The sequence below is a fragment of the Scylla paramamosain genome, chromosome 8 (genome assembly GCF_035594125.1).
Source record: "Scylla paramamosain isolate STU-SP2022 chromosome 8, ASM3559412v1, whole genome shotgun sequence".
In the NCBI taxonomy this organism is placed as follows: domain Eukaryota; kingdom Metazoa; phylum Arthropoda; class Malacostraca; order Decapoda; family Portunidae; genus Scylla; species Scylla paramamosain.
Window position 1 is genome coordinate 17,984,540 of NC_087158.1, and position 25,000 is coordinate 18,009,539.

At 37.8% G+C, this 25,000-nt stretch overlaps 1 protein-coding gene across 3 annotated transcripts in view; it reads left to right on the forward strand.

The window, feature by feature from the left end:
* LOC135102892 (uncharacterized) overlaps nt 1-14,911 on the forward strand; it is a 245,360-nt gene extending 230,449 nt beyond the window's left edge. For all 3 annotated transcript variants that reach the window (XM_064008512.1, XM_064008509.1, XM_064008515.1), the window contains one exon: nt 14,739-14,911. In XM_064008512.1, coding sequence (XP_063864582.1) covers nt 14,739-14,873 — 135 coding nt within the window. In that variant the 3' untranslated portion in view covers nt 14,874-14,911. The remainder of the gene's footprint in view (nt 1-14,738) is intronic.
* The last annotated feature ends 10,089 nt before the right edge of the window (nt 14,912-25,000 follow it).

Below are 25,000 nucleotides of genomic sequence, written 5' to 3' on the forward strand. Positions count from 1 at the left end.
TCAACAAATCACTCGATGAGAGACACGAGTCATATGGCATGAGCACGAAACATAATAACGCCTTTGTTTGGAAATCTGCACCACCACCTTTCCATTTCGACACAAAGGTAAGCAGACAGACAGCTTAAATTCTGAAATATCTGTGATCTCCACCTCCGATATTTTCGTTCCGGTTCACTCCGTCAGCCGTGGCTCTCTCTGGGTCCCGGCCGTCCATCTTACCTTAGCCCTCATCGCCTCGCCGTCCCTTCTCTTATCCCTTCCCTCTCACATTCCTCCCCGGACCCATCTTTCATTTTCCTGCTCATTCACCTTTTATTTCTTCACTTTAATTTCATTTTTACGTCTTTTTCACAGGATTTTGTTTCATTTCTTCTTACATTTTATTTATTTATTTATTTATTATTATTATTATTATTATTATTATTATTATTATTATAATACTGTCATATTTTTTTACTACTGTCTACGATTTCTTTTTCCTCCTCCTCCTCCTCCTCCTCCTCTTAGATTCTGTTAACGTTTCTTGGTGCAATTATTTTCTTTCGTAGTTTTCTTTGATATTTACTGTCGTTATCTTGGTTATGTATGGTAATATAGCTTTTATTACTTCTATCCACCTCTCGCTGCTGCTGCTGCTGCTGCTCCTCCTCCTACTCCTCCTCCTCCTCCTCCTCCTCCTCCTCCTCCTCCTCCTCCTCTTCCGCCCTTGCCTCGAGCTCCTCTCCTCATACTCTTTGCAATTTCCTTCTCACTTTTCTTACCTTTTTCTTATAACAGTTTTTCTTTCTCCTTCATATCGTAATTAGTTTCATAATCGGTGGCATAAACATTCCAAAGCTAAAAAAAAAAAAAAACGTTGAACAGTGGGGAGTTAGAATTATTTTATCATTATTTTCAATTTTCATTCCAAAATTTAGGTTGGCTATAACGCTTCCCACCGGTCCTGTATAAAATTACTTCTCCTCCTTTATAAATTTTCATCTTTCACTAAAAAAAAAAAAACAGTCCATTCTTTCTTTTCTTCTTCTTCTTTTTCTTTTCCCTACGGTATTAGCACTACAGTAGAGAATGGAGCGTGAAGGAAGCATCGTATTACTTCAGTGCACTACAAGAATGGTTACGCTGCCATAGGGAAAGCTGTTGATGCTGTCATGAATGGCACATTGATAATCTAATTGTGAGCCACCAGAGTCCTACGTATATATTATTTGCAGCTTCAGTGTCCCTATGTTGCTCTCTATTGCTTTTATTCTTGAAAACGATCCTGCTAAACTTATAAACGTTGCTGTATCTCACGGCCCACGTTCGTCATACATTAAGTATAACATCGAAACAACACTGCCGAACATGAAAATAAATGTTTTCCTTGTGTATAAATATTTATCTTGCTCCTCTCGTTGTTCCTCACGTGTCTTCTCTCAGTGTTTATATCTTTGGCTCTTCTTTGTTGACGTTTTCTCTTATTTTTCTTTTCTTCCACCTATTCCTGTTACCTTTTATGCTCTTCTTTGTTCTCCTTGTCCTCGACCTCCTCCTCTTCCTCATCTTCCTGTTGCGCTTTTTTGCGCTTCTTCGTCACCTTTATTTTTCCTCCTCCTCCTTCTCCTCCTCCTCGTATAACAGTGTCACTGCCGTTCAAAAGTAATACACGAGAGAGGAAACACCGGTGCGGACCCAACCTAAGAGTGATGAGGCTTTGGTGCGCAGCTTCCTCCTCCACGACGAACTGTGGGAGTAGTTCCAAAGGACGAACACACTGAAGAAGGAGAGAGAGAGAGAGAGAGAGAGAGAGAGAGAGAGAGAGAGAGAGAGAGAGAGAGAGAGAGAGAGAGAGAGAGAGAGAGAGAGAGGTAATAGTAGTGAGCCGAAGAAAAAGAAAATGGGAAAAAAGGAATGGAAAAAGAACATCACTCAGTCTCGGGCACTGTTTACTTTTTTCACCTTCTCCAGTCTTCCATTTTTTTTCTCGCTCTTTTTCCCTCTCAGATTTCGTTGAGAACAAGGCACTAGGATAAAATGAAAAAGAAAGTAAGGACCAAGGAAAATTACATTAACGGGGAAGCGGAATGAATCAAGGCAATGAAAATAAGGAAAATCAAATGCTTCTGTTAACCTAATTATTCGGATTGGTTAACGAACTGACACTGGGAAGAGTGCAGGAACCTTGTTTTCCTTCCTCCAGAAACGAGGCGTAGACGAATCGGCCGCACTCTGGATTAGCTCAAGGACTTCCTCGGGTCAGACCACGTCTTTCAGGACTTGCTTGTGACTTCAGAAGAGTTAAGACAACTATTTATGACATAGTTGGCTATGGTTATGACAATATTTGTAACTTCGGTCATGATGCAGGACACACACACACACACACACACACACACACACACACACACACACACACACACACACACACACACACACCGTACAGTACCTTTATTCTTCTATATCCTGTTTTAAATAATTCACGTGAAAGCAGCACGTCAACATACTTTGTAATTTCATCATCATAAAAGAAAAACAGTTTTCATATAATTGATTTATATCTACTCCAATGATCAAAGTACATTTTAACGAAAATATTTGCTGCTAATTTACCAGGGCAAGTTTGAAATGTGCGCCAACGTTCTCATTTTAGGAACATTGAAAAATATTTCTAAAAATCAGTAATCATATATTTTACCTTGTCATTTCACCCGCCGAAGGTTGCTGGTTGTCTTTGTTAGTTGTGATAATTGTGATAGCTTGGCACGAGGGTCTCCATCCTCCGCTGTGTTTTGCTGCAGTTCATGGTGTTTGTTGTACCAGTGACAGTCTTGAGTGGTGAAGGAATGACATTCTGCTGTATTTTCTAGAGTATATTCGAGTAAAAATTTACAGTAACTCATTGTTACATAACCCCTCCCCTTTCCCCCAACCAGTTTGGGGAACCTGTGGGGAATCGGGCGTTTTGGGTGGGGGAAACCCCCCCGTCTCTTAAGGACACTAACCTAAGCTAGCACTACCTAACCTAACCTGACCTACCATTACCTAACCTAACATTACCTAACCTAATCTAACATTACCTAACCTAGCCAGTATGTACCGCGGCAGTCACACGCTATTCCTCACAGCCGGCATCTGAAATCGTCATATACTAAGAAATAAGATACATTAACACTCACCAAGAGAGGAAATAGTACCAAATTTCAAGGTTGTGAAGATAAAAACTGCCATTTTTCAAAGGCATGGCAAGAAACGTAGATCACAATCTTCTAGACTTTCCATTATGACGGCTGGATCAAAATGACATGGCGCCGTGACACCCTTTCCGACGGAGCAGCGCGGAATAATACCCTAGTAGTGTCCTTTATATATCTCGAAAACAAAATATGCCTCATAATAAAATGTTCATAATAAAATGCTTATCATTCGATAGTTTCGATACAACGAACAAGCTGAGCTTATGTATGGACAAAAAAAAATTTTTTTTTATTTCACTCACATATGAACTACTTCCTGAGGCGCATAGGAAGTGTTCCAGGGTTCAGTGTGTGTGTGTAAGGAGCCGTACTGTGCACACAGTTTGTGGACTTAAGTTCTGGGAGGCACCTCTGTTTTCAAGGCGGACTTGTGTGTTAACTAAAGGAGGGCGCTGTCTAAAACCTTTACAGACGTACACTACAGTATGTATACTATATCATCATGTCAGTCGTTTTAACACTAAGTAAGAATGAGTTATTGTAAATATTTACGTATATTTGTACAGAGAATACAGACTGTGCGTAGACGCATCACGGTTGACTCTTTGGAGGAGTCAAGCCTCCATGTGTCACACACAGACGAGTGACGTGTACCAATAAAATAAAAATAAATCCTAGGTTCACGTGGAGCTCGTGGCGGCAATGATGGAAAGAGACTGAAAATTGAGACAAGGATTTTTTGACACTGCATAAAGGGTATATTGAAACCTTTTAACAGGAGTGCATCTTGCAAAAATTATATAGCAAGCAAATATTTAGTGATATAGTATAATGCGTCTTGCCCGATGAATGAGATTGAACTGAAAGCTAATTTCATTTAGATGGAGAAATATGATTTTTATTTATTTATTTTTTGTTGTTGTTATTGTTGTTGTTGTTGTTCTTGTTGTTGTAGCATGATGCAGCTATAACTTTGTAAATGAAAAATTTAATTTAAAAAAAAAATAGAACCTTTCTTTTTCTAAATTACTTTCGGATAGTTTTAGGAAGATTCAAAGAGCTTTATTAAGTGAAAAGCATACTTAAAATGTTACTAAGCTCTTGATAGGAAAGAAAAAAATCCATTAAGTCCATCCATAGATCAGCCATTAAAATGTCAATATTGACCTTCTGATCTACCAGACGTTTCAGTTAAGATGCAATCTCTTAAAGTGATCAGAGTGTGGAAGAGAGGACACGTGGAAGGGAGATATAGAAGAGACCTATAGCCTTTTCCGAATCTGTGATATATGACTAATTCTTATTCTTTACGGTTTAAAATTTATCATGTGTGTGTGCAATGAGTCCATGATACTGTATGCACATAAAGAAATTTTGTGTAGAGAAATTAAAGGAAACTGTAAATGAGAGAAAGAATAACCTTTCACTCTTTCACTTTCTGCTGGATCGGCTTTGTAAAGGCAAGTATCCCGCAATCTATTCGAAAGCTACCATAATGATATAAGTGTAGCCAAACAAGTAGCACACTAAGAAGCAATACAAAGTTTACATTATTCCAGCTTCCTTCCTAAGCCAAGCCACTTGTTGATCGCTCCCGGAAGTGGCTCGTGTTTGCTGAGCCAGACCAAATTCTATTGCAGCTCCTGTTTGGAGAGCATAGTGAGTGTTGAGCTGCGCTGGGGACCCTCCTAGTTGAGCACGTAAGGGGGTGAGAGCGCTCTTCGTTCTGACCAGTTTATCTGTGGCTACGGGGATTCTTCAGGAAGAAGAAAGTGATGAAATAAAATGAACATTATTGTTAATTCAGCATTATTAAGCTTTTGCCGAATTTTCTATGTAGTTCTATTTTATCAGTGACTAGGACTACGAGGAGCATTTCAGAATTGCGTATTATGTTTCATGCTTCACTAGAGCACATCTTTAAACCAGGTTATGTTAGCTGATGAATAATGAACTTATTTGTTCCTTATAGAAACACATGGACTCTGGGCAACCGTCAGAGAAAACCGTTCTCAGACTCGAGCCTCAACAAGGTGCAGAACAGGAGAAAAGGACACGGGAGAGGACAGGAATGGGGCTTAAAGAGATGTGCGCCCCACACTCACCATCTGTCCGTGGAACAGAGTGATGCCTGGCTGCAAATCACTTTCCGTTCGGCAATGCAGCGTGTAATGTACAAGCAAATCTTCCGCCTCCTGGAGACAGAGAGGGCAAGACTTTCCACTACTTGGACAGCCGCGGCACATGTAGCCGAGGAGACGGAAGAAGTGTCGAACAAGGTGGTGTGGGAGACACGGAGATAAAACAGGAGGGCCGCGGAGGGAGGTGATGGTGTACCATGAAGCTGAGCGAGAGCCCAGGCCCGCACCTCATCGAACAGGACGGACGAAGCAGAGAGAGCAGCCTAACAGGTCGCGGCCTTGATGGACGAAAAGTAGCGTACCTCGAACGTCATTGTCCGACTTAGGCTAGCAAGCTTATGAGCCGCGTGACACGCTCATTGCGCTTCCACGAGCACCTGTATAAATGAATATGGATAGACCAAGGTTGTGGTAGCCGTTGATGGGGAGAGGAGTGTTAATTGATGGACGCTGCGCAGCTCCGGGTAGCATGCCGCTGGGCGCTGATTGGCCAGTGCAGCTGGCTCAGTGGTTGTGTTGGTTTGGATTTCATCGTAGTAATACTCTGGAGGTAGAAGACCTGTGTGCTCAATGATGGGTTTTCTTGAGCGTTGTATATTGCTTCAAGAAGTAGTCGTCGGGGATAATTTTCTGTTTCAGTGGTAGTTGTGCCTTCAAGATGCTTTCTTGTGAGCTGGTTGCTGTGTGAGAACTCGAGGTGTCTTTTTATTGCACCGTTTTGTCAGTGGTGGGTGAACCGCCTTGACAGGCTTGTCTATCATCAAAATACAGTATACGTTTGAGGTCTACAGTCCTGAAATTTACAGGTGTGTGCTCCAGTGAAGCACAAAACGTCAGCTTCAAGTTTGAACGCTAATCGGACCTCCACCCACCGATAAAAAACGGAGAGCTCATTAGACGTAATTACAGAGAAGACCCAACAAGAAATTAATAATGCTGAATCAGCGGTAGCGTTCTATCTCGTCCATTTTGAAGGGAATGTATATCCATTATATATATATATGTATATATATATATATATATATATATATATATATATATATATATATATATATATATATATATATATATATATATATATATATATATATATATATATAAGAAAATGTTGGTGTGAAATTCAAAATAAGTTGAAATACTTTTCTGACTGATTCCTATGTCTCGCAGTCAATCATAAAATTTCCTGCGTTTCTCGTTATTATGTGGAACGAGCCACAAATGCATGAATGGCAAGGAAAATAATTTGGCGAGAAAAAAAGAAGGGAAAAACTAATGTACATTTATTTTATTGATAATGTTATAAGTGGAGTCCACAACTGAAATAAAATCTTCATGAATTGGTTGACTTGTAGGATATAGCTACAACGTGAATTTTGATGACTACCGCATGAAAACTTAAATAATGACATACCAAATGATCTCGATAAATGTGTCATATATATATATATATATATATATATATATATATATATATATATATATATATATATATATATATATATATATATATATATATATATATATATATATATATATATATATATACTCGTATATATATATATATATATATATATATATATATATATATATATATATATATATATATATATATATATATATATATATATATATATATATATATATATTAATGGAAACTGTTGAACAAGAGCAATAATACTTGTAGATCTGCGACATGAATATCAGTTAACACTATTTTCTTCATCAATTAGGTTACGGTCTGATTTTTTCCTCTACACCATTATTCTCTGCATTTCATTTCACCATTATTATTTTATCCTCACAAGACATACTTTTCCACTCATAAGTATCTGTTTTCTTAGTGCTTCTTCTTTCTTGGAGATCTCAACATCAATTTTACTCTCAAGCTCAGCAGCAAACTTAGCCACGCACGCACGCACGCAACACAAAACGCATATACACCCACACAATACACCCACTCTCTCTCTCTCTCTCTCTCTCTCTCTCTCTCTCTCTCTCATCGACTCAAATGTTTCAATTGTCATCGGTTAGGACACAAACAAAAGCATTGCCAGCATCACAACCCATAGGATTCTAGCAAAGATACAGTACAACAATCGTAGACTTGAGGAGAACAATGTCGCTGCTGCCTGGAGCATAGTAAAGGAACTAATTCCTGATAAAAAGAAGCATTCAAATGCAAAAACGAACGAAAATGGTATTTTACAGAAAGCAGAATACAACAAGTTTTTTTTTGCAAATGTAGGGAAAAAAACTCTTGAAAAATCTCACCAATACATAAGCAATAGTGCCATAAAACCGCAAGTAGATAAGCTGAAGGTAACTAACACCAACGGCATATTCTGACCCTCGCCTACAGACAATGACACCATTATTCTTACTATAAAACACATAAAAAACATTCATTCATATGGTTCTGATGGAATCCCAATGTTTTATAAGGGATTCCCCCCAATCATAATTACATATATAACGTGCATCTTTAATACCTCAATAGTAACGGGCGTAACACCAGTTGCCTGGAAAAATTCTATTGTTGTACCAGTTTTTAAATCAGGTGATGCTGATGTACCCAGTAACTACAGACTGATATCACTGTTACCAGTACTATCTAAGGTTTTAGAAAAAAAATCATTACTTCACAGCTCACTGCATATCTTGAAAGCAATAAGCTCTTCATTAATACACAGCATGGCTTCAGGACCTCTTTATCAACAGAAACGGCTCTCTTAACTCTGACAAATAAACTTTATGAAAACAGGGACAACAAAAAACTGTCTCACATAACACTGTGTGACTTATCGAAAGCTTTCGACAGTGTTAGCCACGATGTATTGCTTGAGAAATGTATCAATCTAAATATTGATCCTTTATGGTTTCAGAGTTATCTTGATGAGAGGAAACAGTCTGTACGTATAGGAAACTATGTATCTAGTAAATGTAAAGTTACATACGGTGTCCCACAGGGATCTGTGCTCGGTCCTGTTCTCTTTTTAATTTATGTAAACGATCTCTCACATTCTATCTCAGACTGCCTAGTTATTCAGTATGCCGATGATATTCAGTTTATTCACACAGGCACCATTGAAAACATTAATGATTTAGTTAAGAAAAGTGAAACAACTCTAACAAAAGTAAAAGAGTATTTTCACCTCAATGGTCTCATGCTGAATACAAATAAGACACAATGTATGTTTATTGGCACGAGAGGACTCATTTCACAGATCCCGAGTGACACTCATCTTCATGTTGGCGGAACCACCATTGTACCAAGCACTTCCGTCAAGAATATCGGCCTATATTTTGACAAATGTTTGCAATTTGACTCACACATTGCCCAAATTTGTAACAAAAGCGCTGGGACAATAATGTTTGTTAATCGTATTAAAAAAGAATTAGTAAACGTATAAGAATCATGGTCCTACAAACACTAGTTCTAAGTATCATTAATTATGGCATAAAGATTTAGGGGGGTACGAATTTCACTCAATTACAACGTGCTCAAAAGATACAAAATTTTGCTGCAAAGGTGGTGTTAGGCGGTGCAAAATATGACCACGTAACACCTTACAGGACAGAACTGAAATGACTGAGGATAAAAGAAAAGTACAAGTATGAGCTCACACAAAGTATTTACAATATTATTAACAAAAATGTACCTAGTTGGCTGTTCTCATTACCAACGATGAGAGAAACACACACTGTAAACACTAGATAGCAACACAAATTGCACGTTCTTAAGACCAAAACTGTTATAGCTGAAAGATCAATTTTCGTAGCAGGACCAAAATTATGGAATAGTCTTCCTCTTAATCTTAAAAAACAAAAATTATTTGCCTGCTTTCAAAAAGGACTGAAGAATTATCTTCTCAACAGCTGACTGCTATAGTTTTATTACTTTTATGTGTGTGTGTGTGTGTGTGTGTGTGTGTGTGTGTGTTGCTATAGTTTTATTACTTTTATGTGTGTGTGTGTGTGTGTGTGTGTGTGTGTTCTTAGTTTTAAGTTGTATTTTAAGTCACATTTTTTTGTAGTTTTATATATTTTACTTTATTATCTCAATTTGCATTTTTAAGTTTTCTGTATCCTTCACAATTTGTATTTTAATAATCATTAACATGACAATCTCTTTTATAGAACTATTTATTATTATTAATTACTTATATTATGCTATAGTTAAGTGATAATACTGATGATGTAACTGTACAATGAATTATGTATACTGAATTACCATTGTAAAATGGAAATAAATTTCTGAATCTCTCTCTCTCTCTCTCTCTCTCTCTCTCTCTCTCTCTCTCTCTCTCTCTCTCTCTCTCTCTCTCTCTCTCTCTCTCTCTCTCTCTCTCTCTCTCTCTCTCTCTCTCTCTCTCTGCATAGTTCTAATCGTAGAGAACTCTCCTTGCTGACCGGGGTTGCCATTCGTTGGGCCCATGAATTTTAATTCAAAATAAATCTGAATCACTCGTTCTAATCCCTCACATGTTCTTATCCCTTGAGTGATGATAGCACACACGAATTCTGTGTGTGTGTGTGTGTGTTACTCATACTGCTGCAAAATTGGTTTTTGTGTCAATTCGACGCTTCTGCGTGATGGACAGGCAGATGTATAACAGTCACACACTTTTCTGGTTCTCATGACACACATCAAAATATTTTGAGATTACCCATATTAGTTTCCTAAACGCCATTTTTTCCTTCATGGAGTAACAGGGACAAAAGATTATTTGTTGACAATGATAGTGATTAACATTAGATACAAACGTAGTTAATTTCACAACGAAAGATAGCAATGGGGGAGTAAAACTTTAATAACTTCTAATCTTGCCGGCCCTGTGCCTTTGTCAAAACAAAACGACGAGTATGCGCAATTAATAAATATATAAGGCAATAAAGTCGCTTCCTAATTATCCACCGTATTGAGCTGCTGCAGCTCGCATTGACCTTGACAGCAGATAATTGATAGAAAATTACAAACAGCTCCACCGCGTCATAACGAGGAGATATGGATTACTGTACCCTATTCAGGGATACTACTAAGAAATGCTGCTGCTGCTGCTGCTGCTGCTGCTGCTGCTACTACTACTACTACTACTACTACAACTACTGTTGCTACTTAGCAGTAGCAGTAGTAGTAGCTACTACTACTACCTCTTTTATTACCTTCTACTTTCTCTATCCTCATTTTCAGTCCAAAGCTGGATGTTGCGTCTATGTGCCGAACGACGTAACTTACCCTAGTGCCTGCGCTCGTGAATCTTTCGAATTTCCTACCATGTGTGTGTGTGTGTGTGTGTATATATACATATATATATATATATATATATATATATATATATATATATATATATATATATATATATATATATATATATATATATATATATATATATATATATATATATATATATATATATATATATATATATATATATATACGAGTATATTGCATAAATTGCCTTAAAAAAGTAAAAACTACGCGCCTCTCGCGCAACGTGCAAAAATCGTTATTTTTGAAGCAAGAAGCGCACGTCCCTGGAAGAAAGCAGTGCGCCACAGTTTCTTTCCTTCTTGAAGTATACTTTTTTACTGATATCATAATACACACACACACACACACACACACACACACACACACTCTCACTATATATATATATATATATATATATATATATATATATATATATATATATATATATATATATATATATATATATATATATATATATATATATATTATATATATATATATATATATTAAATAAATTCTTTTTCTTCCTTCCTTTAACTACGAGAGAGAGAGAGAGAGAGAGAGAGAGAGAGAGAGAGAGAGAGAGAGAGAGAGAGAGAGAGAGAGAGAGAGAGAGAGAGAGAGAGAGAGAGAGAGAGAGAGAATTTTCTATAATGAAAATAGATATTGAAAAATATCCCTAGACTTAGCTCATAAGATTCTAATGACAATACAACACTTGTTACTTAATTTCATTAATACTAAATAAGTTACTGAATTTCATTAATCCTAAACAACAAGTTTTAATTACATGATCTTTTACCAAACTACTTTAGTAAACTGTAACGGAAGAAAAAATGATATATATATATATATACTCGTATATATATATATATATATATATATATATATATATATATATATATATATATATATATATATATATATATATATATATATATATATATATATATATATATATATATATATATAAGAAACCTATTGCAGTCAAGCTCAAGCTTAGCACCTTCTTACCAGTAGTGTTTACTCAATATCGTGAATGTGAATGTCATATGTAAAAAAAAAAAAGTTAAATTAGCAGTATACTCGTACATGATATTAAAGGTGCTGTGTGTGCTGGCAAGGGAGGGTGTGTGCGTCCGTGTCTGTCTGCGCGTGCGTTGGGAGCGCAGGGAAACCGGAACTATGTGCCGTTTTACTTGTTTAATATGAAACTAGTATACTTATCAATACAAGTTTGAAATTGTTGCATAATCATTGCACAACTATTCAGTAAAATGAATTCCCAATGTTAAACTAAGCTTTTTTACAAAAAAAAAAAGTTACAGTAAAACACTAAACACTTAGCGAACAACAGTGTCTCGACTAAACAGCTTCATGTGAAACTTTCTTGAGGTCCAGTGTATTTGACAAACTTTATGTAATGCTCTGGAAGGAAAGAAAGAGAATGGACCTCTCAACTTAGATGATTATGGAGTTATATTGAAAAGATCAGTTTTTAATGTGATTTAATTGCCATAGAAGTTTTCCTCCTTTAAAAAACACTGCTATACCAGGTACTCTCCTTGAAAGATTAAACAAATTTACTTAATATTTTTTTTGTTTTGTCTTCTATTGCAATAAAGACAGTTGTGCACCTTTAGTGTTACATTCATGTCATCTAATGCAGACGATTGTGGCTTTCACTTAAAAAAATTTTCAAACTTTGTATAGAAAATCATTATTTAACTTCCAAAGTAACAGTTATTATGGCGATAAGGAAAGAGAGAGAGAGAGAGAGAGAGAGAGAGAGAGAGAGAGAGAGAGAGAGAGAGAGAGAGAGAGAGAGAGAGAGAGAGAGAGAGAGAGAGAGAGAGAGAGAGAGGAGAGTAGACTGAAGAGAAAACATGGGCCTCTGATGATGCTAGCTGAAAGTGCAGAAGCGCTGTCAAAGTTCATAATTGGCAAAACTTACCAAGGAAAAGGTGCGTTTTTTTTTTTTTTTTTTTTTTTTTTTTTTTTTTTTTTTTTTTTTTTTTTTTAAGGAAGACCCTTGGTAATGACTGGGGTGAGGGCGAGGGTAGGGAACCCAGCCTGGCTGACAGAGTGCAGGCTGAATTGAAAGGCATGACGAGGGAAGGAAGGATACGAGAGGGCAGTCCGTGAACTGAGGACATAAAAACCTGTGCTAGACCACAATCATATTCAATAGGATGGAATGAGCGAGTCTCCCCTCGCACATATTTCGATCACGTCAATCGCTGTCTATGACTTTGATTATGTTCTCAATAGCGAGGCTCGTACAAAAAGAAAAAAATGACATCAAAGCAATATGTATATGATTTTTAGGAATATTAGTAAGCAATGTCGAGATCAGCAGAGAATGGAAACAATTTAGTTCGCCGGTATATTTCATGCGACCCTTCGTGATTCAAGGGAAACAAATTGGTTTTCGCTCAGCCTTTGTCAGGCAATTTCATACATCAATATAAATAATTTGCACAGGATTGTTGCAATACTTATTCAACATGGGACTGAAAATCAGTAAATGGACGGTATAGCAGTGTACCTGGACGTATTAGTGCTGTAATGGTGGCACGAGAGACCAGTGGACTTCTGTCTCTCCAATTCGTCAGTTTAAAAGGCCGAAATGAAATTTAAGTACAGGACATTTACTAATTGGATAATGAGAATGAAAAGAAGAATTAAATAGATTAGTAGATATTCAGAGAGAGAGAGAGAGAGAGAGAGAGAGAGAGAGAGAGAGAGAGAGAGAGAGAGAGAGAGAGATTTCATCCTTTCACCCAAACTGGATAGAAAAGAACTAGTCTTACTTGGCTGCCGTGAAGTTAATCTCCTTTAGCTGCCTTTACTCTGTCTTTCTTTCTTCTAATTCATCATTTTTACTTAGCGTTCCAGACTGCAAGCTCAAGGCTGGTAGTAAGCTTCCATTCCCTGAGCACTATTCAGGCTTGGGATGGAGGAACTTACATATTAGTATTACCACGAATATTACTGCAAGCTGTCCAAAGCATCCAGTTGATTACCTGATTAGGTCAGTCGGAACCGCTAAGAGAATAGAAGGTGAGCCAGTTGATGTAAAGAGGTACACCAAGATGTTTCACTGAGAGCTTCCAGTGACGATATTAGAGAAAAGCGAAGCGACGAAACAGACGAAAAGGAGTAAAAGAAAAATAAATTGATGAAAAAAAAAGAGCGATGGAAGAATACAAGTGACGGATGGTGGGAGGGGCGCTACGAAAAGCTACTGGTTTGGTTGGTGAGAGGAGGAAGCTGATGGCTGGGCTGCGAGGGGACTGAATGATAAGATGCAGCAGAGTGAAGGAAATGAGGGATTTGAAGAATATAGGGTTGACCGAATAACAAAGGATTATCCTGTGAAGTAGGGAAACCAATGAATATAACATTAATCGTTGCAGTATGCATATGTACAAAAATTACCACCTAGAGAGAGAGAGAGAGAGAGAGAGAGAGAGAGAGAGAGAGAGAGAGAGAGAGAGAGATTGGAGGGGGAGGTAGAGCGAAGGGCATGAAACAGGTCCTCTTCGTTGCTGCCGGTATAGTATGAATATTTTGTATTTATTTATTTTAGGTTGTTTTTGTTTACTACTCGTGTAGGAAAACTCTCCACACCACTCTACGCCGCGCCACCGAGCATCGTCCGCTTTGCTCCCTGGAAGAGGCAGCAGGGGATGGGTGGCGGAGTCTTGTACAGATGTGCAGAACGAGGGGATGGAAGATGCAGAGGGAGCGTATAGGGAAAACAGTTGGCATCACAATGTCAGCCAGTGTGGTCGTGAATAGATCCTCATCGACGGGGGATAATTTACATACATAAAATAGGGTGACACTCTTGTGGCAGGTTACTAGGATGGGCCTCTTCCTCTCTTTGCTGCTAGTCCTCTCGCCCCAGACCTTCCTGATGCAGGGATAATCTATAATGTTCACTTATTCAGATACTTAAGTGGGATTCCTTACACTTTTACTCTGTCCATCACGACGCACGCCATTCTCATTCCTTCCAGATGAGAGTAATGTATTGTAGAATGGATTTTGAAAGAAAATACCCTGAATACATTAATTTTTGGTAGAACCGAAATATAGCATGACGTATATCCGCAACAGGCCTCACTGCATGTGTTCAGATTTTTATACTTTTTTTTTCAGCCTCAAGATTATGACTTCATTTCCGTCGAGGCTCCGGTGCTCGCCTTACTAAGCAGATGTGGATCAAGAAAGGTGCTCAATCATCCGTGCGGAGAGGTATTTTTGTTGTACCACGGAATAAATCTTGTCCCCTAAACGTGTCGCAAGCTAGTTAATAACATGATTCAAGCAAGGATTCGTGTTTTCTAATCATTTAATTATCCATCATTTTATTTTTTACTTCTCATTGTTTCTGATTTAAATGAATATTTTCATAATGGATTCAGGATGTATTTTTTTTTTCAGTCAGTCTTGTCCCACCAACCCTAGGAATAATCGTTCTCCCATCGCACATGCTTTTCTTCCTTTCTTCATCACACCAGTCATGTCCTCTTCTGCATAATTTATTGCCTCTGATTAGCACACTGACATAATATCTTAGAAGATATAAGGTAGATTCCAAGATAATTTCACCTCGTCTCTTTGAAACGATTTACAAATTTTACGTCCTAGGATGAAAAGAAAAGAAAAGCCATGCATACACAAGCCACGAGTAGGCTCCATGTCTTAATAGATGAGTTTTCTCCACGGACTGTTCAGCAACACAAGGTAGAAACGAATTGTGTTGGATACAAATCAACACAATTCTGAAGTAACTTATTTGTAGTGCGCTAAAGAAAAAAACAAAGTGGATGATGGATCACCATTGTTACATTTGCCACTAACCTCTGCTGGATACCCCATTGCCTCGCCTCGCTCGACTGCCTCTCTACGTCATCCCTCCTTTGCAACCTGTAGTTCTCATTCCAGCTTCCCTCCCCTTCCTTCCCTACAACTTTTCTCACTCCTTCCCCTTCGTCCTTTGTTTTATACCTTGTATCCCATGCCACTGTGTTCCCAGAGTAGTGTAGTGTCCATGATATACAGTACACACCCACCCACCCACACACACACGGGCATACACACACACACACACACACACACACACACACACACACACACTTCAGCAGCTAGAGTTATCATAGTAGTAACCGAGGAGTGAGAATGCAGATATTTCCCCGTATACGTTATGTTGTTAATGTGGCCAGGAGAAAATGGAAGGCTGCTGAATAATGCAGGAGATAGCATTATGCGTACCTGATTGAGTTCACGCACGATCTGCGCGGAAGTATGCATATTTATCGGCATATTTTATTTGTATATAGGCTCATTAGAGCTCACCTCTTGCATATCCCCAGGTAAGTCAGGTAAGTAAAATATTCAGTAACTGCAGTGAAAGATTTCTAACACGATTTACTTTATGATTCTATATATATATATATATATATATATATATATATATATATATATATATATATATATATATATATATATATATATATATATATATATATATGAGAGAGAGAGAGAGAGAGAGGAGAGAGAGAGAGAGAGAGAGAGAGAGAGGAGAGAGAGAGAGAGAGAGAGAGAGAGAGAGAGAGAGAGAGAGAGAGAGAGAGAGAGAGAACCTAACGAAATTCAAAACAGCAATAATATTTTTAAGTGGGTGCGCCCCGGATTAAGGAAGTAACTGTGTGCTTTCATATATATATATATATATATATATATATATATATATATATATATATATATATATATATATATATATATATATATATATATATATATATATATATATATATATATATATATATATATATATATATATATATATATATATATAATTATTTATCTTTTCAGTTGTTACGTTAATTCAAGATTGTATAAATATTCTCGGATGCTGTATAGATATTTGAAAAGATGAAGCGAAGAATGGGTACAAATGAAACCGGAAATGTACCGTAACTCATTATCATATTAGTTCCGATAAGAGAAAAATAACATTTTCATGCTTAATGAGGTCATCTTAAGCTGGAGACGTTCAGGCACCTTTTTCATGCATAATATTTACGCTTCAAATTATGTGGAAAGGAAAACATTTCTCTTCCTTCTCCCCACCTCCAAGATTGGCTTGCTAATGAATGATGTGTGCACCCACAAGAAGGCTGACGATGCTGATGATATGATGATCCTCATAATGAAAATAACTATGAATAATCGTAAAAAACTAACAACAACAACAGCTACTACTACTAGTACTACTACTACTACTACTACCACCACCACCACCACCACCACCACCCCCACCACCACCAGTAATACTGCTTCTGCTACTGCTACTGTTATTACAACAACTATGTATTACTACTACCATTTTTTTCTCTACCTCTGTGTGTGTGTGTGTGTGTGTGTGTGTGTTCTTGGTGGCCTATAGCGGCAGCAGGCGAATGCGAAGTAGGCAAATGTGATCCTCGGAGGCTTATCGATGCTCGGCCCCTACTCGTGATGGCGCAGGCAGGATTTTGCGAGTAGCGCCTTTGCAGAAGTTTACGTCGCCTCCCTGAGCTCCCTGATGCAATCGCCATTGGAGACAAGGTTGATAAGAAGCAATAGATTCCTGAATTATTTTTTGGAGTGCGAAATAATGCGCGGCTTTTTTTTTATTTTTATTTTATTTTTCTTTGGTCTTCCTGATACAGAAAAAAATGTGGGCATTCCTCGGCCACTCAGTGATAATTTGGTGTGTGTGTGTGTGTGTGTGTGTGTGTGTGTGTGTGTGTGTGTGTGTGTGTGTGTGTGTGTGTGTGTGTGTGTGTGCCATTTGCACCAGTTTTTCGACATTGAAATGAAAAGAAAAGAAAATGGAAAAGGAAAAAGGCTGGAGTCCTGCAGGTGAATGTGAATGTCTTGCTACACTAAACGTTCCCTGTCGGTGAAGTCAGAAACTGGGAATGATTAAGAAAAGGAAAATGAAGGAAAGGGACAGGATGCAGTAAATATTATGTTCAGGGAGAAGGGAATGTGATGGAAGTGAATTTAGAAAAAATAACATGTTCGTAAAAAGTAAAATAAATATATAAAATCAAGAAGCCGGTAACAACTATGGATGAAAGGGAAAGTTAGAAAATTACTATCAAATACAATTACGTTCGTTTCTCAGAGAGAGAGAGAGAGAGAGAGAGAGAGAGAGAGAGAGAGAGAGAGAGAGAGAGAGAGAGAGAGAGAGAGAGAGAGAGAAACAATGGAAAGAAGAGAAATGGAAATGGGAATCCTTTCTTTCCTTAGACGAACTTGTGGCTACGGAAGGAGGAAGAAAATTGTTTCGTTCTCTCAAGATGTGGAATTGAGAATAGATTTTTTCTTAATTTCGAGGCTTTGTCCATGATTTTTCCCATGATTCTGATGATGAACTGTATTAATATTATCTTGTTTCACGGCGCATATTGGATGTGGTAGGAGTGGTGGTCGCGTTCGTTATGCATGTACTGGGAGTAATATTGATAATGGAGTGATAGTAGTAGTATGAATATACATGGAGGTTTTTATGTTATTAACAACGAACATAAAAATGTAATGTATAAATATTTCTGATATATGTAATAGTAATTCAAACAATAATAATATCAATAGTTAGTGAACATTATCAGCAGCAATGATGACTGGAAAGTGTAGAATCATTCTATTTTATATAATCTGATGCAATGGGATGAATTAATACATTCTCTTTGCAAGAAAAATGCAGAAAAATAAAAGTGAGTTGGAAATAATGGCGGTGTCGCTACTTTTATTCTCTTTTCCTGCTTTTTATCCGGCAGTGAGTAAAACTGGAGGAGAAAATAGACCACCATTATACTGATGGAGAACCCCACTCCAGAATTGGGAGAGACGGACGCAAACTGGCCATGAGTGTCTGCTAATTGGTGAGGGCGGGCGAGGTGGGGAATTGAGAATTTGGGTTGGCAATAGGTGAAGGCAAGGGAATAGCGAGGCAGATTGCAGAGCGAGCATGGCGGGTGAAAGGTTGGATGAGCCGACAAGATACTGGTGTTAGAACCTAAATCATGATGGAATGAAGGGGATGCTTGGGATATACGACGCATATTGAGAGAGGGATTCCAGTGATTACCAAAGTAGACAGGAAGGGCATGAAGGAGGGCAGGAGAGGACATTGGAAATGTTATGGATTTAGATTTGTGTGGGTCCACAGGGGCAAGGGTCGAATTCTAGGCATCCACTAAGCGTTAATGTTTCCCAAAATGTCGAAGTTATAGTCCTGCGTCAGGTGACACCGTTCTGTCCTTGATCCATCAGGGAAATCCATTATTATTATCATTATTATTATCATGTATTTTTTTTATGAAAATGATATCCTTTCATTTATAAGGACGAAGAAGAAAGGAATATTTCAGTAAGTGGTTAAGGCATTGGTATATTGCAACAGTAAAATGATAATAGGAAATTGAGAGAAAAAAAATCATGAGAGAGAGAGCGAGAGAGAGAGAGAGAGAGAGAGAGAGAGAGAGAGAGAGAGAGAGAGAGAGAGAGAGAGAGAGAGAGAGAGAGAGCCTTGGTGTAAAGTGGACTCTCAAACTTTACTTTAATTTTTAATTAGTAGTAATCTGAGAATAAAATTTTGTATTACCTAAAAGTAATAAAGAATAAAAGTTGAAGAACTGACTCATCGCTGAAATAAAAAAAATAAAATAAAAAAGCAGACTATATGTTATTGTTACATAAATATTAGTGATACAGACTTTATTATAATAAAGATAAAAGAAATGGCAATCGGTCTGCAGCCTAAATGCTGCTTGCTTGATTTCGTCTTCCTGGAGTTTCTGGGTGGAAGAAGTAACGCTCTCATAGCTTTATTAAGAGTTAAGTAACCTCGTTTTCTTTTGGAACCGTAACTTGATAATGTACGCTCTTACCATCCTACATCATTTTTTTTTATCCTTATTTATTTTTTTTTTTTTTTTTTTTTCCTTAATTAAACAGTATACCTTATCACAGACAACCCATTTGGTCTGCAAATGTTTGCTGCTTCTCCTCTTCCATTGGTCCTCCCCTTGCTCATCCTGTGGCATTTTCAAAGGATTAGTGTAGGAAGTTTGGACTCGTGACTACGAGGGGATGAGTGCATGGAGACTCTGAGGAATGGGTCTCGCTTCTCGTGTAGGTGTGTAAGGGCTTGGCGAGATTTTAGGTAAGTCATTATGGGAAAAGTTGGTCCTGATGGGAGGAGGGACTAAGGAGACACCGCGCTAGTTATCTAGTTAGACCAGTTATTACTTTTTTTTCAGCTTACTCATAATGCTGAGGTTGGCGGTGCCTCCAGCAATAAGGGAGAAGCACAGTCAAGGACCGGAATGAGTGGAGAGGGAAGGGGAGAGTGAAGGACTCGGTGGAAGAGAGGCACAAGAGAAGGGTACGGTAAGTGGAGAGAAAGAAGGGTAAGGTGAAAGGAAGTGTGAACGAGGATGGAAATAGGTGAGAGCAGGGCAAGGAATAACGAGAAAAAGATAGAGAAGCAAAGTGGCATTTCGTAAGCTAATTAGAAAGGAAAAGGCGAAGGAAGAAGCTGATGGAGAAATGATGAGATGGCGAAGGAAGAGCCACGTATATCTTAGGATGAAAAGGAATTGATTATACTACGAAACGAGATATTTTTCTTTTGATTATTTGTCTTACTTGTTTACTGGTGGCAAATCTAAGACACAGCACACAACCTTTCACAGGAAGAAAGTTGAGAAGGATGGATTGGACACACTGAAGTAAATTTTTTTTTTTTTTTTTTTTTCGGTGGGGGAAGGGAATTCAATATTGATAGTTTCAAATATGCAGTTTAAAAATGCAATTTGAAAAGAAGATGTGATTAAAGTGATTTGCTAAGTAAAGTGATTTAGTAATAATAATGATGTTTATTTTTCAATAACGATTATATACGTATAATCTTATAATTAGATTAGCAGTAATGAATAAAGTGCTTAAAACATATGACTTGAAATTTTGACTGTAAAACTGAAATGTAAAAAAGAATAATATAAAAATCTTGTACTACTTTATCATGACGGCCGCCGTGGAGCAGTGGGACCGCTCGCGTGCGCTTTGGAGATCGATCGATGAGGCCTCAGGCGCACGGGTTCGCATCTGGCCACTGTCCGAGGGTAGGATGGGCATCCACTCGGAGTAGCGGTTCCAAATCAAAGTCCTCCATTAGGAGCTACCATAGTAGGAAAACAGTACGTAAAACTTAAAAATTATATATACGAGGTGTGTCATTAAAGTTCCAGGACTGGTGTCCTAAAAGATGAATTTCAAACCCAAGCCACAAACCACCATATTTCCCCTTCAAAGTAATCCTTCTGGAGTATACAACTGCGCTCCCAACCCTCTACAGTCACTAATCTTTTTCTTACGTGCTTTTAAAATCATGTCCTCTGTTGCAGGTCGTTTAACAATGAGCGCTGAACAGCGAACAAACTTGAAGTTTTTGGTGCAGTTGGGGAAAACGCCGTCAGAAGCACTGGGTATGCTGCAAAAAGTGTACGGGGATGAGACAATGTCACGCTCACGTGTTTTTGAGTGGTGCAAGAGGTTCAAAGAGGGCCGGGAGGACGTGGAAGATGACCCCAGGAGTGGAAGACCCTCAACGAGCAGGAATGAGGCCAATGTTGAGCGTGTCAAGCAGATGGTGCGTGACGATCGTCGGTTGACTGTTCGAAAGATCGCAGATGAGCTTGGCATGAACCACAACAGCGTGTGGAAGATTATCACTGAAGATCTGGGCATGCGGAAAGTCTGTGCGAAGATGGTGCCGAGACTCCTGAACGATGACCAGAAGGGACGACGCATGCAGGTGTGTCAGGACATCCTCGAGCGTCTGGAAACTGAACCAGACTTGCTCAGGAGAGTCATCACCGGCGATGAGTCCTGGGTATTTGAGTACGACCCGGAGACCAAACGCCAGAGCCTTCAATGGAAGAGTCCGGCGTCGCCACGGCCGAAGAAAGCAAGGCAGTCCAGGTCCAGCTTCAAGGTCATGTTGATCGCTTTCTTCGATGTGAGGGGCATCGTCCACTGCGAGTTCTTGCCACAGGGCCAGACAGTCAACCAACATGTGTACAAAGAAGTACTGCGGCGTCTGCTTCGTGCAGTGCGCGAGAAGAGGCGGGAGTTGTGGCAGGGCAACTCGTGGCTGCTTCACCACGACAATGCGCCTGCTCACAATGCCCTGAGCATCAGAGAGTTCTTGGCCAAGAAGAACATCGCCGTGCTGGAGCAACCGCCCTACTCACCTGACCTCGCTCCGTGCGACTTCTTCCTCTTCCCCAAGCTCAAGGAGGTCATGAAGGGGACCCGTTTTGATGATGCGGACGACATCAAAAAGGCCGTGACGACGGAGCTGAGGAGCATCCCGCAAGAATCCTTCCAGCAGTGCATGCAAGCCTGGCAGAGAAGGATGGACAAGTGCATGCGGTGCCAGGGGGATTACTTCGAAGGAGATAACCTATAGTTTGTAGCCTGGATGTGAAATAAAACTTGTGTGGCACCAGTCCTGGAACTTTAATGACACACCTCGTATATATATATATATATATATATATATATATATATATATATATATATATATATATACTCGTATATATATATATATATATATATATATATATATATATATATATATATATATATATATATATATATATATATATATATATATATATATATATATATATATATATATATATATATGAAACAGAGATTTACCACACGTGTAAACTACTTCTCACTGTAGTGTAAGGCGTGATGCAGAAGGCAAATCAGACAGTGTTACGACTATTTATTTGTTCTCTTATTTGGTCTGTTCCAGCTTGCAGATACCAACTTCTAAAAATCCATCGGTATTCCATCTATTTTTAGCTTAAGTAAAAATTATAAGGATAACATAGTCAGCTATCATCAGATGAAAACTTGATTTGTTATAAAATAGAAAACAAAGATGAAACTAATGAATGAGAAAAATACTATGGTGGTAGTCGTAACGTTACACAATATGGTATTCCTAATTTAGCCTGATGAGTTTCCTTGCTACCTTTCCCACTTCATGTAAAATATTTGTTATCGTAAATAAAAATTTTCTGTATAAATTTCCTGTTATTATCTTCACTATGTGTCCATGAACATCAAGCATTGATGTAAGGTAAAATCTACGTAGGTGTCAACTCGTGTGCCTACTTCTCACAGCAACATTTAATAGTGATCAGTGATCTTTGAAACTCAATCCTGAAACATAAGAGCCTAGAAAGAAACTCTTTGGAATCACCACATCGAAAAGAAAACATGTTAATTCCAAAAAATGACCTTTCATCTGCAAAGCTTTGAATTATATCCCAATTACACACACACACACAATATATATATATATATATATATATATATATATATATATATATATATATATATATATATATATATATATATATATATATATATATATATATATATATATATATATATATATATATTCAGGGTACAACATTTACAATTTATTTATTTTATTTATTTATTTATTTATTTTTTCGCTGGCCACCCTTAAAAATAGTAATATCTTAAAAAAAGTACCAAATACTTTTCCATACTATAAACACTTATATAAAATAACGTCCACCTAATTCAATGTATATAAAATAAGGTCCACCTAATTCAATAATATAACGTAACTGTCGATGCCCTTCCATGTATTCACAATAATAATTAAGCAATATACAATTTTACGAAAGAGTCCCCCCTTCACGTTTTTAGCCATAACCTAATTTGGGGCACCTTTATAACATTATCCCGCAGTGCAGCCACCAAGGTTACCCTCCACGGGGAATTTCTGGAAAAGAACATTTACACTTTTTTTTTCTTTTTTTTTTTTTGTCTAGAATCAAGGAATCATGATGAAAATATATTCTGTGGTGTTAGTTATCGTGTATGTAAAAAATTGGGTTTTATAAGTGTCAATAAGAATGAATATGTATGAAAAGTAAATTCTTAGCACCCTACTTTTAAATACGGAGAGAGAGAGAGAGAGAGAGAGAGAGAGAGAGAGAGAGAGAGAGAGAGAGAGAGAGAGAGAGAGAGAGAGAGAGAGAGAGAGAGAGAGAGAGAGAGAGAGAATGGAGAAAGTTGAAATGATACTGAGCAAAGAACTATAAAGGATTACATTGCTTTTTATATGCGCTTCTCTCTAAAAAAAACTTCTATTTCTTTGCTTCGTACGTTGAAGATCATCCCACCACATCACCATCTCGCCATTTTGTCAATATACACACGCCTCACAACTCCCTCCTAGCACATCGTCAGCATCACCCCCACTCTCCCTGCTAGTGCACTATAATCCGAATAGAACTCTTTTTCCTAACATTTCTCATCAAGCAACTCTTAAACTAACATTTATCTAAAGGAAAAACTGAACCAACACTACAGGAAACTCTCATATATTCCGCAACTCACACAAACGCACACCAACAGCCTACAGATTACAAAACTTACAGCTTCATTTCAAAATGTCTACAGGTTACTGTTCACAGGTCTTAAGACTCGTACAACTCAAAATATTTAGCATAACGAACAGAAGACTGCTTTAATCGAGAACGATACTTACAGAAAATTAAGAGATTATTCATTGGTTACAGAAGTGCCTTATATTTGTAAACTGTAAACCTTCTGATTTATAATCATGTATATCTCGAGAGAGGAGAGGTATGTGTGTGTGTGTGTGTGTGTGTGTGTGTGTGTGTGTGTGTGTGTGTGTGTGTGTGTGTGTGTGTGTGTGTGTGTGTATCCGTCAGCTCGTCCGTACGTGCCCACGACTTTATGCCTGCGTTTATTTTTGGGACCTAAACGAATAATGCCGCCTAATGCAACGACTGTTTCCTGTTCCCTAATGCAGGCACACAGGCAACACGTACCGAAAAAAAAAAGGCTTCAAATGGTAATGTTGTGAGACGCTACATTTTAAATGGTGTTGGAGTGTCGAATAACATAAATCTATTTTTTTTATTCACTTTTTATCAGGAGAAATGCAACTTTAGAAAATATCTGTAAATTATCCACCAGTCTATCTATCTGTCAATTTATCTATTTGCTTATGTATGCATGTATCTATCTATATAGAATCAGATACAAGTAAATTTACTACTAATAACAGTAGTAGTATAGTAATACTACTACTACTTCTACTACTACTACTACTACTATTACTAGTGCTACTACTACTACTACTAGTAGTAGTAGTAGTACTAGTAGTAGTAGTAGTAGTAGTAGTAGTAGTAGTAGCGGTAGTAATAGTAGTAGTAGTAGTAGTAGTCTATTTATGTCTGCCTGTTTATGTATGTATGTGTCTATCTGTTATAAAC